Genomic DNA, 19585 nt, shown 5'->3' on the forward strand with positions numbered 1-19585 from the left:
GTACTAGAGTCTAGACCTTCAGTGGTTTTGACAAAACTGCTAAATTGCCTTTCACTTTCTACTGCTGTTCTATTGCATGAATTGATGAAGAACGGTTAAGGGGAGTAAACAACTATACATTTCCTTCCTACAATTTTCTTGCCCCATGTTAAAAATCAAAGGAGAAGATAGGAGATCAGTATTCCAATTCATTTTCTACAATTTGATCACCGTCCTGGAAGATACAGAACTCTAGTAAAGTGTTTCTCGACATTAGCAAGTTTTAGATATGTGGACATCAACTCCCAGAATTCCCCAGCCACTCATCTTAATATTCCCAAGATTCAAAAACATTGGTCTACTGTATCAAACAATAATCATAAACACAATTTTGGGGAAAGTAGAATCTACAGAGCGGAAAAAAGTCACAGAACAGATTGTCAATTAGATTGCATGTGATGTTTGAAGAACTGAGCCAGATATCATAATATGAGTATAAAATCTTAATATGGAATAGCTGAAGATAAACTTTAGTATCAAAACTCACCTGGGATTAAAAGAATTTTGTAGATGCACTAAGTTGATTTATGATAGCTCTGCATTGAAGGCATAAATCTTTTGCTGTCAGGGATAGGTGGCCAGGTACTAGCTACACTAATTAAACTTTGTAATTGCCCTTGGTTTTTTGTTCCTTGTATCAAAAAGAAGAAAAGTTAATATATTTCTGTTAAAGGAGATGGAAAGATGCCCTTTGGATGTCATAGCATGAGGAACATGAAGCACCAAGCAGTCACACTTCTTATTCCATTGCTTAATGTCACACCTGAAATAATAGGGCATGTAGGTCATCACATCTGCAGAAGGGCTTCAGTTTGCAGATAAATTCTATTGCCTTCAAAAAATGCTTCCTTTCCAACAAGTATGCCAGAATGGCAGCAATTTATCAAACAATATAAACGGGGACCAAATTGATCTAAGGTATTACAAAGGAAAGAATTGGACTCTGTTAGAATTATGATGACCTGCAACTATACAGAAAAAAGGATTGGAATGTTCTGCTTCAAATCTCTCAGTAGGAAAATAATGTAAAAAGCAAAAGCTTGAAAATATTTCCTGTTTAGCTATTGTAGCAGGAAGAAGTACTTTACCATTGACTTTCCTAGAACTGATTTTTAAAGGCATATTTCAATTTTTTTTGGTATTAATGTTGCTTCCAATTATGTTTCTGCTCATAATAGAATTAGGATATACAGATCACTATAAAACTACCCCATGTTAGTTTTACATTGTTCTTTATTGGACAGTATATTGCTTAAAAATGAAAAAAGTTACAAAATGTATTTTATATTGACATATGTTTACCCAATATATATTATCTTGTACATATTTTTGTACCAAAAAGATCACATTTACCCATCATTTGTGCATTTTCTACAAAAATGGGAAAACTGTTTTCCCAAATCACTTGAAAAACATTCTGGTGGCTAATGTTATGCCTGGCAGATATAATTTTTATTTGTTCAAATGCAAGAATCAGACCCATCTGAACACAAAACATTGAATTTATCTGTGTCTTTCCACATTTGTACATATTTATTTTGACACAAATCCCTGTAATTTGATGATCATCTGTGGATTGAATTTAATATGGCAATTTACTCAATTTAATGTATTGTAAAGTGGGTGAAAGTGTGCACTTTCAGTCAGAAATGGTAAAACAACACTTATTTACCTAGCACTTAACATAAATCAGCAATTATAATAAAAATGAGGCCTGTTGTCTTGACATAAACTCCCTTTCAAAAAATATCCTAAATATTATAAACAATAACAGTTTAAGTCAAATGTTTTAATATATAAAATGGTGTTTTCTGAAATGAAAGCCATGTTGTAGGTTCACTTTGTTGTCCTCTCTTCCACATATATACAGTATAAATAGCTTTCCTCCCCTGAGTTACTGAGGGGAGAACATATAGGAAAAATGCAATTATGCAATAAAAATGACTTGAATAAACACAATATTAAAATGCATAAAAGTCTATGAAAGAACTATCAGAACAATTTTTGGAATGTGTACAGAATCTCTAGAGCTGGAACAAGTCAAAGTTCCAAAATCAAATACTATTATAGAAAGCACCCCATTCATCTAGTACAGTAAGCTTTACTCCATGTTCACTGAAGTGCATCATCAATCTCATCAGTCCAAAGGATACTGTCTGAATTAAGTTGTTTTCCTACCCCTAGTACAAAAGGAAGATATAGCAGCCACCTAAAACCTAGCCATAATCTATAATATAGTGAGCTTCATCATCTCCTAAACTAAACAATGTGCTGCTTGGGAGTTACAATCTGAGGGAGGGTTTGAACATCACAGATTCTTTTCCATTTATTACAGTTTTGTTATAGTTTCATATATGCACATCTCTCTATATTAATCCATTATCACCATCTTTTAACAACCCCATAATCCTTTGTGGGGTGGAATCTGGCCAACTGAATGGAGCTGAGCACTTACTGGCTCAATGCCCTTCCTGTCACCAATGTGGATCTATACTCAGCAGATGTATTCTCAAAGTGCCCAGAAAGAGAAATATCTGCCTTTACCTAGGATCGAACTCACAGCCTCCTGATTGTGAAGTGAGAGCTCCACCTCTAAGCCATCACACTACACATATATTAATCCATCATGATCCTCATTGATTACAATATGCTTTGTTTTTTCGTGCATTCATACTCTCTGATCAAAGAGGGCTGTTTCTTACCCAACAATGGGTTCATGATGCATTTTGGTAACATCCTTGTCGATTTCAGTTGTTTGTTGTACTTGCATGCAAAACCCCTTTAGCTTTGAGATTGCATCACCTTACTGAATCAAGTGCCCAGACAGATGTATTTATTTTGGAAGTAGAAATAGAACATCATTGGAAAACACTTCTTTCTCTTCTGGCATTTAAAAACAATTCTGATTACATATTTTTAAAATGTGGTTCTTTCATCATTCTCCTAAGAAGAATGCATGATGCATCTATTTGCTCTTTGCCATGGTAGATATTAAAGATAGGCCAATCACCCTGTCCAAACTCTTTTCCAAACTTGTAAGAACTGATATTGGGGGGACAATTTCTCCAAATTTGTCTGAGGATATCAATGCTGAAAAAGCCTTATCATAGCTTTTCCACCATGATAAGTTCCTTTAGGATTTACTGGAAGTGTGAGAAGAATAGAGGCTGATGTAAACTGATGGAAAGACAAGGACAAAATAAAGGACAACAGATACAGAGCCATCTCCTTGCTAAATCAGTGCAAAATTCTACTCTAACCATAAAGTGTTCCCAAATTTCTCTACTCTCTCAAAACAATTTTGAATGCAAATTGCCTTTTATCAGATTGAATGACAACATGTAAAAATAGATGTGGGAAAATGTCTCTAGCTGGCATCAGTAGGAATAGCCTTCCCTGAGTGTTATATTACTATTGCAAGCACACAATCCATTTAAGCAAATGTGAGGCAGGTACCCAGTTGTCTTTTTCACTGCCTTGTTGATAATTTCAGTTTTCAGATTAATGAGGCTTGATACAACACAGTTCTTAGCAATTAGATTACAATCAATAAGCCAACTGCAGATGCTGGGTTTTCAAAATATAGTCTAACTATATTACTTTTGCATTCTAAACCTTGATCCAAACATAATTAGTGCACTACAGTTGTTTTTTTAAACTTCGGTCTATCCAATCATTTGCTACATTTGAGTAATTAATCTAAGACCAAACTGAACACAATGTGGAATATCCAAGACTATAGACTAGTTCAGTCTGCAAAGTGAGGACTGAACCTTCTTTCATCACCAATTTCCTGACTCAAACCCAGGGGTGTCATTATTTATTCAGTGTCATTAGCTACTTAGAATTAGAAAATAGACAATTTCCTTTTTTCTTCTTATATTGCCAGTAGAAGCTTTAAATCTGGGGAAAGATGCAAGGAAATCCAGCTGTTTACTAAGCAATTCCCTCCTCCTTTGGCTGTTAGATGCCAAATTAGGAGCATGGAAAGCTGCCAATGGTCCATCTAATCCTAGGTAGTTAATGGCTGGCAGCTGTTTTCCAAGGTTGCCGGGAAGAGTTGTTTTTTTTCCCCAGCTCAGTTTGGAGATGCCAGAAATTGAATCTGGGGTATTTTGCATGGAAATCACATATTCAGCCAGTAAACTATGGCTCCACTTCTGCTTTAAGAAATTAAGAACGTGCTGAAAATATCTTACTTTGATGATCGTTCCACTTTTAATTCAACCACAACATCAGAATTCATATTTTTAGTAATTTATTGATTTTGCTGAATTCTGCCCCAAATGTTTTATGTATGCACATGCATATCAAATAGACAAATAAATACTCAGTGCATATTTTAATTTATGCATCTTGCTTTATGAGATGAAGCTTTCCTAGGATCAGTTAAGATATAGGAGATAAAACAGTTGAATGCCTGCCATTTACTGTCTATAGCTAGCACATATTAGCACATCTACTACCCCATTATTTAACCCTGGGAAATTGGTGTTTGTTTCTCAGTGTATGGGATAGGGTACTTGCTGGTATAGGAATATATCAAAGGAAGAACAGGTATGGAAAACATACACCAACCATAAAACCTATATTGTGTGTAAAATGTTTCTTTTATCACAACTTTAAAATTAAAGATGCTAAATATGATCTTAAAAGTCAGTCACCTTAGCATAATGGATGAAAACTAATCAAGAAGAGAAGCAACCTTGAACTAAGTGGAATTTTTCTGACATTTAAAATAATTAATATTTGGAATGACTTGCCTCTAGAAGTTGTGGGTGCTCCAGCACTGGAAGTTTTTAAGAAGAGATTGGACAATCTCTTATTTGAAGTGATATAGGGTTGGACTAGAAACCTCCAAGGTCCTTTCCAATTCTGTTATTCATGCAAATATATAGCAACAGGAAATGCTCCATAGAAAGTCATGACAGAAATGCTGAGATAGGGAACTGTCACCAATTGCAATCATGTTAAACTGAATGAACAATTTCATTCATACAGTAGCCTAATTGAATTGTGCTGATTCAGCCCCAAGGCACAATACAACATACCAATACTTAAATGTCTGGTTCCAAAGCACATCTTTCCATGCATGATGGGTGAACTAAATGTATGTCACTGACCAGTGTTTTTTTTTTACTGCCGGTTCTGTGGGCGTGGCTTGGTGAATGTGGCAGGGGAAAGATACTGTAAAATCTCCAGTCAGAGGTGGTATTTGCTGGTTCTCCGAACTACTCAAAATTTTCACTACCAGTTCTCCAGAATTGGTCAGAACCTGCTGAATACCACCTCTGTCACTGACTAATATAATGTTTCTTTTATGTCAGGCATAACAAGAAATGTGCACTTCTTAAATGCTATAGGGCATGATAATAAAAGTCAAGGTATTGCTCCTTTTTAAGTAAAAAAGTGTGGAAACAATTTTAAAACATTAATGGAAATATGCATATGTTATTAAATTAGATTTTCTAATGCCAAGATGGTTCGTTATTTGGGGGTACTTTATAAAATTGAATTAAAATGGGAAATTGGTGTTTTCAAAATAGTGTATGAGGCAGTAAACAACTTCTACTGACAATAGTAACAAACAAAAAATCTGAAATGGGTTATTATGGAAATTTTAAGATGATATATTTAGAAATGTGAAATTTATCCCTTTTTTAATGTAAACATGCTAATTTTTATTTTTCTTAGAAATGGCAATTTAGTTTGATATGTTTGTCATTGGGGATTATTTTCTTTCTTTGAAAACACAACTGAGCGTTCCCATATTCAATCTGTTACAATCTCAAAGAATCAACAATTCAGCACATGAACCTGTCACAATCTTTGGGTCACAACTACCATAATACATCACTTAAGTGATGCCAATGAGATTTTGTACAGGGAAGAAATAGGTATTGAAGGATATGTTCAAACATAGAAAGTTGTACTTTTCATCTTGAAAAACAAAGGGTAGAATACTTTATTCATTCCCTTTTCCTGTCCCTCTTTGTTGCTTATGGAAACGTTAATTAACCTTTGCATTGCTATTCTAAAAGTAATTTGCATTACCTCAAGAATTTAGTGCTTATCTTCTTCCAATCAATATAAAATCAAATGGCATAATTGTAGGACATTTTAAAAAAATCCCAACACCCCTAAAAAAATTGAATTAAATAATGTCAGTTTGTAGCAGCAGTTACAAACATTTCCTGCCCTTTGGAGACAAGCACAATCGTAACAGTGTTAATTGAACAGAATATATTGCCTGCAGTTGTGACCCATTGCATTAAAAGCCAAGCAATAATCTTTGGCACTAAACACGTTGTGTATTGATTTTTGTTTCCAGCTCATCCAAACAATCAGTGCAGTAGATAAAGATGATGCTATGGAAAACCATAATTTTTCATTCTATTTGATGGAAGAGAGCAAAAACAGTTCCAGTTTTGAACTTGAAGATAATGAAAGTAGGTATTAAAAGCAGCTTTGAGATGTTTGAATTCACTTCTTTTTCATTATTAGATTAGAAACAGAAACTTTTATATCAAAGGAGTGTTTCACTTAGTTTGAAAAATGGCCTCCAAAGGCATCCATCACTCTGGGTTTTCCCCTGTTATCATCAGCAACTGCCATGGCTAAAGAATCACAGGCTGAGATACATCTTCTCAAAGAAAAAAAAAGTCCAACTGCCTTTTGGAAAACACTTTTGGGGCAACTATCACCTGGATATTTGAGAATACAGTCCTGAGAGCCATTAAATATCCCTTCTCCATGCACTTTATCTTGAAAACTTATTTTTTGCTGTGTGCCTGTTACAGGAATTGTCATTGAGTAGTCTACTGTTTCTGGCAGCCTCTCTTTGCCATTTATTTGGTCATCCTGAACAGTGTTACAGTCTTGCTCTTGTTCTTCAGCTGTATTCCCTGCCGGGTGGCATGGCATCAACTAAGTACCCTACTGAGCTGTTTCCAAGGGGCTTGCTTCCATTTCCTTTGTGCCTCCTTCATTACATGTAATACATGGGCCTAATCTATCTCCAGATTATGAGGCCTTTGGAAAGTCTGACAACTGACAGCCTCTCTTCCTCTTTACATTTGGGAGTCACTATTGCCATGCAGGTGTTCTTGGCAGTGACACTGCTGCTGGCTGTGGACATCCTTGTAGCCATCCTTATCTTAAACACTGTTTTGTCTCACAGTGAGTATGGCTGTTGTGGTGGTCCATAGGAGATGTGGGGTGCCTTAGTGGACTCATTTTGTTAATAATGGTAACAATGTTAATAATAAAGGCATTTTGCTAATAAACCTCAATGTTTAAATGAGACATTTAAAAATGGCATTCAAGAGTCCGGTGATCTATTTTGAGAGATTGTTCATATCATAGTAAATCCTCACTACCTAAAATAATTATCCAGAAGCTAGAAGGTCATCAGAGGTGCTATGCATTTACAAGCTGACTTGAGTTATTGGAAGCTTTGGTTGGGAAATATTGTGAAGTGTGATTGATAGCAAAAACAGACAACCACAGAAAAAAATTATCCAGGGAAGAATTAGAGGTGACAAGAGAAAGTACCAGATCTCCCAATAATTTTCCCCTGGTTTGTTATAACCAGCATACTATCTTTTATTCCCCAAATTTATTTCCACTATTTTCTCTAAGCTCTAGGTCATCTCTACTATAAAGTCATAAACTCTGTTCAGTTTTGTTATCCATTGCTTTAAAGTATAAGATTGTAATCCCCCAAGGAATTCCTAGCAAAGAAATACTATCTGTTTTCTCCTGTGTTGTTAGTTTTTTGAAAAAAACAGAGGCCAAGTCTTTGTGACTGGGTCATATATGACTTAAGATACCGGTCAAGCTGGGTATACAATCTCTGGCTTTCTAAACAGCATTTATTATTAGGCTTATTTTTTTCAGTAGGCAAGAGTGCAGATAAGTCAGTGATAGTAAAGTTAGAACATACAGTTTTCCTACAACACATTAAGAAGCTTACATTATCCATGGGCTGAAGTAATAATCACTAGTATAAATAACTTCACTTGATCTGAAGTCAACTACAGGCCCCCCCAAAAATATTTTTGTGATCCTTTGTACTTTCCTGTGCTAGACATAATCCTTTTGTTCATCCTTGTTCAATTTTTTTTTATTTTTCTGCCTTTTGACATTGTCTATTTTTTTCTGCTTGCTCTTCTTCAGAGATAGCTTTCCCCCAGAGTTAAGGAATGTTTTCTGAAAAGGAATTTTGGGTATTGGTGAACCAGACTACTGATTTGCAACATATGGATATTATTTTCATAATCCTTGATGTAAATGAGCAGCTGACAGAAAATATAACTTTCATCACTATTGTAATTTTGATTATTAAATTATCATCTATGAAATACCCTATTAACTTATTTACCGATTACAACTCAATACTATCTGTTATATCAAATATATAAAAAAAGAGCTGTGCTCTGTTACATTTGCTTTCTTTTTATAGGAGAAAAAATCTACACAAGAATGACTGAAAATAGGGTGCTTGGTAGGACCTCCAAAAAGTTATTGAGATATATTTGGCATCATTGAAAAATATAATTGATTGGCTCTTTTTTTGAGAGCTATTTTATAAATCTGTAGTTCAGGTTCTTCTTTTAAAATGCATAGAAACCTATCTGAAAGGTTCATAGCTGGTTTCTAAATATGGCAAATTTTCATAGTAAAGACCTTCCTATTATCTGATAAAGCTGCCAAATGCTGAGTGGTATTAGAAAAGAATATAGAAAAGCACATAGAAAACCAAAGAAGCTGGGTTTAAAATGAAGCAAAGGTGTAACATTAATAAATGCTTAAACTACATTTGCTAAAATGAAATGAAGGAGGAAGAAATGAAATTCATACATATATAACTTTTTTAGTTCTTTTTATTGTCGTCATCATGGGGATGACTTTTCTGTGCTGGAGTGATATGCAGCATTCATATGAATCTTGAAAATTGAGAAAGAATAATGTAGATGTTATTTGCATACTTACCTATGATAGGTTGGTCCGTGGTGACGAGAAATTTGAAGAGCCATTATTGGCCACAAGCCGTGAGCAGCCAGCTATAAAAAAGGCTGCCACGGTTTCTCCGCATGCGATTACTAGAAAGAAAATAAAAAGGAAAAAAGGTCAACTAGGTCTCGAGTCTCTTTTCCCACAACGCAACACTGGCGCCGAAGGTGGGATAGTGAGACAAAGGAGCCCAGTTGTGCACGTAGCAACGAGGACCGAGCGAGATGAAATGGCTGGGAACAACTCGCCACCCGCACCATTCAACCCAACAACCCAAGACTGGGAATCTACATCGACTGATTCCTCATGTTTCTAGAAGGGAGTGATCTCCAAGGAATATCCGAAAATAGGAAGAGAGCCGTCTTTCTCATCCACTGCGGTCCCACAGTATTCAAAATAGCAGAGGCATTGGCAGCACCCAACGATGTAAAGACGATGGCATGGACGGACTTAGAGAAATTACTGCGAGCACCAACTGTTTCATGCCTCATCAAAAGATACAAATTTTATCAGTGCAACAAAAAGGGAGATGAGATCATCAGAGATTTTGTTGCAGCACTAAGAGACATTGGTGGAGCATTCAAATTCCTAAACATGGATGTGGCCATGAGGGATCACGTGGTCCTCGGATTAAAGGACCTTACACTACAGGGTCAACTACTAACAAGACCTAAGATAACATTGAAGGAGGCAATAGAAGAAGCCACCACAGCGGAAGCCACACAGAAATCAACAGCCACCATGCCACAAATGAATAAATTACCAAAGGAAACCCAAAAAGACACTAGTCAAATACATAGTAAGACTCCAAAAGGAACAAAAAAAACCCATCACCACAACACACCACGAGCATATCGAATCCCTATCAGAAGAGGAAGAGGTAAATCAACTCCAGTCGGAAAAAGGTAGATGGGAGCAAAATGAAAGAAAGTCAGAATTCTGTTGTGCCGGGTGTGGAGGAAACCATCCATGTTCCAAATGTTGTTTCTTCAATGCTATTTGCAGGTACTGTGAACGGCGGGGACACATAGCTAGGGCATGCCAAACTAAAAATAACTATCGCTCTAGACAAAGATGGAATAGCCCCCCAGAGAGAGGAAAAAGCAAATAGGGAGCCGTTGGAGTCAAGAAAACAGAAACAAGTGATGGAAAGAAGCAAACAGAAAAGAGGAAACACATCAAATAATAACCATTGACCACTCAAACTCAATCAATGCAAAAAAAGGTACATGTGCAAGTCACCATAGAAGGCCAGCCATGCGAGATGGAAGTGGACTCAGGCTCGTATTTATCAGTGGTATCGTAGAATAACCTAAAAAGACTAATACCTGATATAAACAAGGGAGAGCTTGAAATACAAAAACTCACACTAAAGGACTACCAGGGAAACAGAATTCCTGTAGTAGGTACCAGACATTTCAAAGTTGAATTCAAAAAACACACTAAAGTCCTTCCATTAACCATAGTCGACCGGGATCGACCCAGCCTACTGGGACTTGAATGGTTTGCACCATTAGGAATTAGAGTAACCGGAATAAACAGCATTACTGAGACAGACTGGGAAGAGAACCTGAAGAAAGAATTCCAGGACGTCTTCAACGGAGAACTGGGCAAGGATCCCCTTACCAAGGATCCCCTATCTCATTTAATTTAAATCCAAATGTAGACCCTATAAGACAAAAGGCGAGGTGAGTTCCTTTTACGTTAAAACCAAAAATTGATGAACAATTAGATAAACTTATCGCACAGGAGTATTAGAACCAATAGACCACGCAAGGTAGGAAACCCCAATTCTTACCCCTATTAAACCAGATGGGTCAGTACATATCTCCAGGGACTACAAAGCAACCCTTAACCACATGCTACAGCAAAGCGCATACCCAGTTCCGGTGGTACAGCACCTATTACATTCTTTGGGGGGAGGTAAAATCTTCGCAAAATTGGACCTTGCATAAGCCTACCAACAATTACCAGTTGACCCAGAAACAGCGGAAGCACAAACAACTGTGACACACAGGGGGGCATTCAAATGCAACAGACTGCAATTCGGAGTTAGCGTGGCCCCAGGGGTATTCCAGAGTTTAATGGAATGTCTATTGCAAGGAATAAAGGGGGTGGTACCATACTTTGATGATGTATTAGTATCATCCAAGGACAAAGAACAACTGAAAGACTGCCTAAGGGAGGTCTTAAAAAAGTTTAAAGAGGCAGGACTTAAAGTAAAAAAAAAAAGAAGTGCCAGTTAGCCACCGACAAAGTCGAATTCCTGGGATACCTCATAGACAAAAAAGGGATCCACCCCACTGAAAATAAAATCAGAGCAATAAAGGAAGCTCCCAGACCCAAAAATAAAACAGACTTGCAACCCTTCTTGGGACTTATTAATTTTTACAATGTATTCTTGCCACAGAAAGCAATGATAGCGGAACCACTACACAGGTTGCTTGATAAGAAAGCTACCTGGACCTGGGGGCGATGAGAAGAAACAGCATTCCAGGAAATAAAAAACTTACTTACATCAGACTGTGTGCTAATACAATACAGCGAAACCCTTCCAATAACATTAACATGCGATGCGTCGCCATTCGGCATTGGTGCCATACTCAGCCACGTATTACCCAATGGAAGAGAAACACCTATCGCATTCTATTCAAAAACTCCATCTAAACCGGAGCGGAATTACAGCCAACTAGACAGAGAGGCATTGGCCGCAATAACAGGAATAAAACGTTTCCATGAGTATATCTATGGCAGACCTTTTTCACTTGTCACAGACCATAAATCCTCGCAGGAAACAAAGCTACACCTAACATATTGTCACCGCGGATGATGAGGTGGTCGGAATTCCTAGCTGCCTATAACTACAACTTGATCTACCGACCAGGAAAGAACATAACGCACACTGACACCCTGAGCTGTTCCCCCCTACTCAACTTAGATGATGATCCTGCACCAACCACATCAACCCTTCAAATCGAGACGATGGCAAACATACCAATCACAGCAACAGACATTGCTATGGAAACCGCGAGGGACAAAAACCTGGTGCGGATTTTAAATTGGATAAGGAAAGGGTGGCCAGAGACTGCAAGTGACGAGACTGTTAAACTGTTTCAGAATAGACAAACGGAACGATCGATCTTAAAGGGATGTATACTATGGGGGGATAGGGTGATCATACCAGACATATTAAGGAAACTAATACTTGAGTTATTGCATGAGGGTCACCCGGGTATTGTCAGAATGAAGTCCCTGGCACAACGCAACAGTAGGGGATACCAATTTTTTAAAAATGAAGGAAAAATCTAAGTCGAAGAGCTGATAAAAATGGCAGCAAAGCAGATCACTAAAGATAGCCTGAAGAGGCTTAGAAGAAGAACTATTTCTAATTCAGCTAAAGTATGCTTTGCTCATAGTTACTTTGCTAATTATATGAATGTTCTGTCTAACTGAATAAATCAATAAAGCTAACTTCTGGAAAGTTTATGGAGGTGTAAATAAGAAGTGACTTGTTCACTTTTGGATTTATTAAAATGTCCTATAACAAAATATGGTATCCTGAATCCCACACCTATCATATTTAATATAATTTCCTAAAGGACTATTGATATTATATGGGTAAAATGTGTATTTTGTAATTTATATCTAGCTCTGATTTGGGCTTTTAGTTAATATACACCTCAAGAATAAACACACCAGTAAATCCTCTAAGTTACTGTTCCATTATTAACTGTGCTGTCAATGGTGGCACCCTACATAAAGGCATTTCATTACTTATAACTTATGTACAGTACATGCTCAAATATCACTTCACAGTGGTGCAGCAATATTATGATTTATCAAGGCACTTCATGTTGTTTTGGGGCCTCCTCCATCATGTCTAGAAGCCAAATGAGGCAGACAAAGTTATGGAAAAGGAACGGACGATTCACTTTGTTCTTTAGAAGAAGAACACAATTGTGTTGTTGAACAAAGCAGCTTTGAAGGAATATTTTGCTCCAAGCACTGTCTTTGAAAGTCTGCACAGCTTTATTAGTGTTATGCTATTCCATAAGTTACTCCAGCTACTAATAGATAAATATAATATTCAAGTCCAGTTTGAAGCATTTTCAAAAGCGTATTTTTAAAACAGTAATAAAACATTACATTTTAAGCTCAGGGATTCAGGATAAGCAAAGATATCATCTATTTAAAAATGTCTGCATGAAATTCTATGTATTCATCAAAAACAATGGTGACACCAATGACAGTGTCAGGAATTGTGGAAAATGATGCAATAGTGGCAAAAAGAAATATTTTATGCAACTACTCCCTCTTTCCAGAGAAAGTGAAGAACTATTACATACTGCAGAATTAAAAGTCAGGTTTTTGTTTCATTTTAATTTTTGACTATCATTATATTGGTAGAATTTACTAGAATACAAATTTGCATTTTTTTTAAAAAAAAATCATATTGAACAGTTTGCAGTGAAACTGATTTGTTCATAAATAGGTTTGTTTTTGTTTTTCATTATTATTTTACAGATAACACTGCCAGGATCCTTACTACAAGAAGTCGGTTCCATCATTCTGAACAATTTCTTTATCCCTTGCCCATACTAATTGTGGACAATGGAATCCCTGCTCTCACTGGCACCAGCACTTTAACGGTCACTGTGTGTGATTGTAATGAAGAAGTTAGCCTTTTGTCCTGTAGATACAGAGCATTCCTGATTTCAATGGGGATTAGTGTACAAGCTTTAGTTGCTATCGTGGCTTGCCTACTCATATTAGGTAATTATTTTCTTCCATTTTATGCAAAATACATCTCTACTACCTTTTCATTGATTAGAACAGGGGTGTTAAACTCAAGGCCTACAGGCCAGATCCGGTCTGTGGGGTGCTTAAATCTGGCCCATGGGAATAGCAAAGGACCAGCCTGTAGTACCTCTGGCAGGCAAAACGCGGTGTGGAAGACCACATGTTTCCCATTTTCATCCTGGAGCACTTTGCCGGCCAAAATGGGGCATGGGGGGGGGGGCTGCAGGAGGCCACCCAGGCTGAAAATGGGGCGCTGGGGGCTGCACAATGACCTTGGTTTGATTTTCTGAATGTGACCTCTTCATTCATCTCTTCCCCAAGCTAACTCAAAATGTTCACACTGTCCAGTTCATTAAAGCTTATTTCAGTGGACACCAGGGGCTGGTCAGAAGGGGAAAAAAGAAATGGAAAGTCAATTTTAACCTCCTCTGTTCTACAGAAGGATATCTGGCTTCAACATAATGTATCAATTATGCTTAGACATTTTCATCAGTCACACTATTTAATCTAAACATGTTTGCACATTATCAATTGACACCTAAAAATATGACCTTATTCCACCAGACACAATTTAACTAACCACATAGCTGGCTAGGATTTGCATGTTTATTCTTTGTAGACTTTTCAAATATTTGTTTTTTTTTCTGTTTTGTTTGCTTGCTTGGCAGTATTTGTTTTAGCAGTTGTGGCTTTGAAGCACCAAACAAAGCCAGCAGCATTTCACGAGAAAGGAGAAATATTCAGAGAGAATATTTTCAAGTATGATGATGAAGGAGGTGGAGAACAGGACACTGAAGCTTTTGATATTTCTGCACTGAGACCACAAACTGTTATGCGGCAACACAAGCCACGAAGAAATATTACAACAGAAATCCAGAGCCTTTACAGGCAATCTCTTCAAGTTGGTCCTGAAAGTGCAATATTCCGGGAATTCATTAATCAAAAGCTAGAAGAAGCCAATTGTGATCCAGATGTTCCTCCTTATGATTCCCTCCAGATATTTGCTTTTGAAGGAACAGGTTCATTGGCTGGGTCCCTTAGTTCATTGGAATCAAACTCAGAGGGATCACTTATGGATGACCATGATGATTACCTTGTTGAACTAAGACCGCAAGTCAAAAGTTCAGGAAGCGTGAATAACTACAGTTCAGCAGAATGGTGAAGTGCTAAGAAGTGAAGTGCTAATATCAAAAGAGTGGGAAAGAATTGGAGGGGTGATTAGGATAATATGAAAAAAATCAGAAGACAGAGAAATTGATGGCTCTGCCAAGCACTGTTCAACTCAGCACAAATCTTATTGCTGACACATCATTTTCTAATACACACTATCACAACTGAAAAAAAATATGTCAGCACATGGGAATAAGAGATCAGCCACATACACTCTTAAAAAGAAGATTCTGAAATAAATAACAAATTGTGCTACTCTCATATTATCTTTTGGGTCTTAGCAGGCACAGGGATATTTTATTTTGCAAAAGCCATATTGAAATCATGAGCAGAAACTGTATTTTCTAAGAAAGTTTTCAGCAAAAGAAAGACACTAGAGTGCAGAATTTTAATTTTTGAACTTTTTACAAAACTGTAAATATATTGACCAATTTAATTATCATCATAGTAAAATAATATATGCACACACACTTTGTTTTAAAATATAAATGCAATATATGAAATTATATATGAATGAATTTAGAAACATGAAAAATAATGTGGGTGGAGGAATATCAAAATAATATGTATTTTCCATTATCCTCAAATCAAACCTCCTATACTTTCCTACAGTTGGCTTAAGTTTCACAGCTTTTTTTTCCAGATAAATTAACCAGTTTACTATTACACATAACTTAGCATTTGATTGTTGCTTATGTATCTATATATTCTTTAGAATATAAATTATTTTATTTTTCTAAAGCACAGTAGAATAAAAGCATGGTTTGTTAATAAATGTGGAATCACTGTACTGGAATTAGAGATTGAACAGTTGCAAGATATTATTTGAATTTGTGATTCAAGAATTAAGTAAAAGAAGTTATTCAAGTTTCAATATTTGATTAAATTTTAAAACATTGACCATGGAATATTATGGGAAAATATTTGTGACTTCCACTCTTGGGGAAATGGGATGAAAATAGCAAAAATGACTATAGGATATTAACCAAAGTGTTACTTACAAAGCTTCAAGAAATCCATCACAATCAAATTTTAAAATATTCTCTGTATTTCCCTTAAGGCAGGAATAGGTTTAGAGAAAAAAAAGACTAAACCAATCTTTAGATTTTCAGCAAATTGCCTACAGTGAACTGTACCAAACCACTGCAGAAAATGAAAGAAAGAAAGAAAGAAAGAAAGAAAGAAAGAAAGAAAGAAAGAAAGAAAGAAAGAAAGAAAGAAAGAAAGAAAGCTTTTGTTAAAGATTAAAGAGTTTACCCACTGGACTTAGAACCTACTAGTTTATTGGTTTGCCTTATTGTCAAGGGTAGCCACACTTGTTTATGGAACAATTTAAAAGCATGTGTGAGAAGCAAATGCATTAAGACTTCTTTGTATATAATACAATGCTATATAAAGGAATACTCTATTATACACAATAGACTAAAAACCAAGCATATATCTAAGAGTCATTTATTTGCTGAACATGCAAAAACAAAAACAGACTTTTTGTCCTGTTTAATATTTTGAAGGGATGGTGGGAAGAATGCAAAAGACTATAAGGGAAACTGAAAGAATAGAGATTGCCTTACCATTCAAATAGAGTTATTTGGTAGTTAATGAATGATATGAATTTGAGGAAGAGGTGATAAAACACAGAGAGAGCAAAATAAATTCAAAGATGTCTCTTCTTTTGTCCTTCCAGGCAGACCTATATATTAAAAAAAACCTAACTGAAAAGTAAGAAACAAATAACAAAATAATATTCTCCCAAGTATTCTGATAAGCAGGGTTGATGAAGGAGATCAAACCCAATGGTTGATGCCAGTATTGGATCCCATTACCTTATTCATGAGATCATTCTGCAGCAATGTTTAAGCATTGGTGATTCCCGAATCTTCTTTGAACTCTGAAACAATTTGAATCATCTAATTCAGTTCAATGTCTCAGAGACATTTGATTTGAAGGGATAATTTGATAGAATCTGATGAACTTGAAGACCTTTCAAAGCTTTGCAAAACCTTAATAGTCAACTTGTATTCACAGTTGTTAGTTTTCAAAATTCATTTAGAAATTTATTGATTTCTCACTGGCAGAAATCTGAAAAAGTTAAAATCGAGCAATTTCAAGAATAAATTCATTTTAATTGCACTAAACAGCTTGTGTTACAATATATAAAAACAAAGGCTATTCATATCTACTGTAGCTCTTCCCTTCTTAAAAAATGATTGACTTCCCAGTCAGTTATTTTATTTTTATTATACAATATAAAATTAGCTTCAGCAATCATTTTTATTATCAGAATATTAAACATCTTTTAAAATGCTGACATAAAATTTGATGTATAAAATTAGTTAATATGCTAATACAAGGCATCAATGTTAATCTAGCTCTTTAGGAAACGATCCCATCCATTACATCTCTCCAACATTAAATGTTTCTATTGTATTGTTTGTTTGCACAGTTTCTAGACAGAATAAAATTGGCTTCTTAACTATTATTCTCTGTTATTATATCTATAATTGAGTTTGGGAAATTGAAAAAGTTCCAGTGCATTCAAACAAATCCAGTGAGAAAAACTTGTACATCTTGATTTACCTTGTTTTTGTTAAGTGTTTGTTTCATAGCCACAGCATCATGTAATAAACAGAACAACTCCAAAAACTAAAACTGGCATTCTAATAAGGGAAGTCAACCAACCTTTCCCCCTCTTCCTCCAATGAAAAGGTAAGTGATGCAACAATTGAAAAGCAAATGTGCAACTCTTCTGATTCTGTTGGAAGTGTCAAATGGCTTCAGTCATGGAATTCTTTTGGACTGGCAGGAGAATTGGTTGAGAAGCATGATGTAGCAGCTACATAACGTAGCTCTTTCCCAAGTTGTCAGTTCCAGCTGGTGGGGAAGGGCAAGATAATGGGCATTTTGTTTGGGGTATTGCAGGGCTCAGTCCTTTCCAACTTACATAAAGCCACTTAAAAAGGTCACCTATTGTGTAGTGGGTTTCAGTAGGCAAGAACCAGACCAGCATAGCTGCAACAGCGTTTATTGACTCAAAACTCGAACTGAGAAACTGCAGGAAAATGCCTGTAATTTATACTCAGGGCCCACAGGGTCTTAACCAATGCTTGAAAAACCCACCCCAGCATAAAGTTCAAAGTTTTCATCCCAAACAGCTGGAGCTAACAGTGAGGGTCATCTAAAGTTACTTTCACTTTAGCAAACCTTACTCAACTACATTCAATACATAACATCACCCATTACCTTGCAATAAGATATTATTAATATTGTACAAATGATGTGGTCCTAGCTCTGCACAAGAGCTGTTAGGGATTGGATGTGGAAAAACAGACTTAGGTTTAATCCCAGAAAGTTGGAGCTGCTGAGAACTTGGAAACCCTCTGATTCCAGAAATCATCTTGCTTTGAATGGATTATTATATTCTACAAATGCAGGTAGCCTGAAAGTTGGGGTTTCTGTAGAGATCATGGTATTGATTTAAAAGCAAGGGGATAATATGGGACAACAAACCATTTTCACAATTACACTTTTTTTTTCTGTTACTTGTGACCAAGATTCTTTATTCATGATCATTCACTCCTTTGTCATTTTATATCTGGATTATTGAATGTTGATCTACATGGGTCTAGGTAATGAGTTATAAATCAGTCATGTAAGTGTAACAGATGGTCTAGAAATTTGATAAATAAATTTGAAGGCTGGTTCAGCAGGCAACAGCTGAAATATAATAGCATCCCTTGGTTCATTTAATGGAAGTTGGATGGTTGTTGTCAGCATCTAGGTGAGATTCAAAATACTGGCCATCAGCTTTAAAAAAAAAAGCAATGGATAACTCTGAATTTGCCTTTTCTGGCAAAAATCTACACATACAGCAAGATCAGGGAGAAAATGTTTGTATAGGGTCTCACCACTATAGGACCATCTGCAGGGTTCCTGAAACTGATGCTTCTCAGGAATGTCTCCCTCATCTGGGAAAACCCTTCTTAAGTTAAAATATGGCTCTTTATGAGGTTATTTAGGGTTGAAATAAATTAAACTACCATGATTGTTATTGTTGATCTGTGATGCTTTAGTTCTCATTCTGTATTTGTTTGTTGTGAGCCACTCAAAGCCTCTGCATTGCAGAGGATAAAATCCAAGGTAAGTAAACAAATATTGTTACACAAAAACAATAAGAGAAATCACAGTTTTATTTAAAACCTCTATATTGTTGCATCCAAAATTTTTCTGATGATTTATTGTTCAGGGTTCATCTGAATATTACACATTTAGAAACCATCAATTACTTTTGTCCAAATCCCTAAAGCATTTAGCCTAGCCTAGCCTAGCCCAGCCCAGCCCAGAATAGAATAGAATAGAATAGAATAGAATAGAATAGAATAGAATAGAATAGAATAGAATAGAATAGAATAACAAAATTGGGAGGGACCTTGGAGATCTTCTAGTCCAACCCCCTGCTTAAGCAAGAAACCCTACACCACTTCAGACAAATGGTTATCCAACATCTTTTTAAAAACTTCCACTGTTGGAGCATTCACAACTTCTGGAGGCAAGTTGTTCCACT

At 36.1% G+C, this 19585-nt stretch overlaps 1 protein-coding gene across 1 annotated transcript in view; it reads left to right on the forward strand.

The window, feature by feature from the left end:
* The window catches only part of LOC113435640 (cadherin-19-like), a 71855-nt gene extending 55413 nt beyond the window's left edge, over positions 1-16442 (forward strand). The window contains exons 10-12 of the mRNA XM_087931025.1: positions 6371-6488; positions 13579-13827; positions 14523-16442. Coding sequence (XP_087787151.1) covers positions 6371-6488; positions 13579-13827; positions 14523-15016 — 861 coding nt within the window. The 3' untranslated portion in view covers positions 15017-16442. The remainder of the gene's footprint in view (positions 1-6370; positions 6489-13578; positions 13828-14522) is intronic.
* Positions 16443-19585: the final 3143 nt, after the last annotated feature.

This window comes from Pseudonaja textilis, chromosome 3, assembly GCF_049901715.1.
Source record: "Pseudonaja textilis isolate UNSWEBS1 chromosome 3, rPseTex1.2, whole genome shotgun sequence".
Lineage (NCBI taxonomy): Eukaryota > Metazoa > Chordata > Lepidosauria > Squamata > Elapidae > Pseudonaja > Pseudonaja textilis.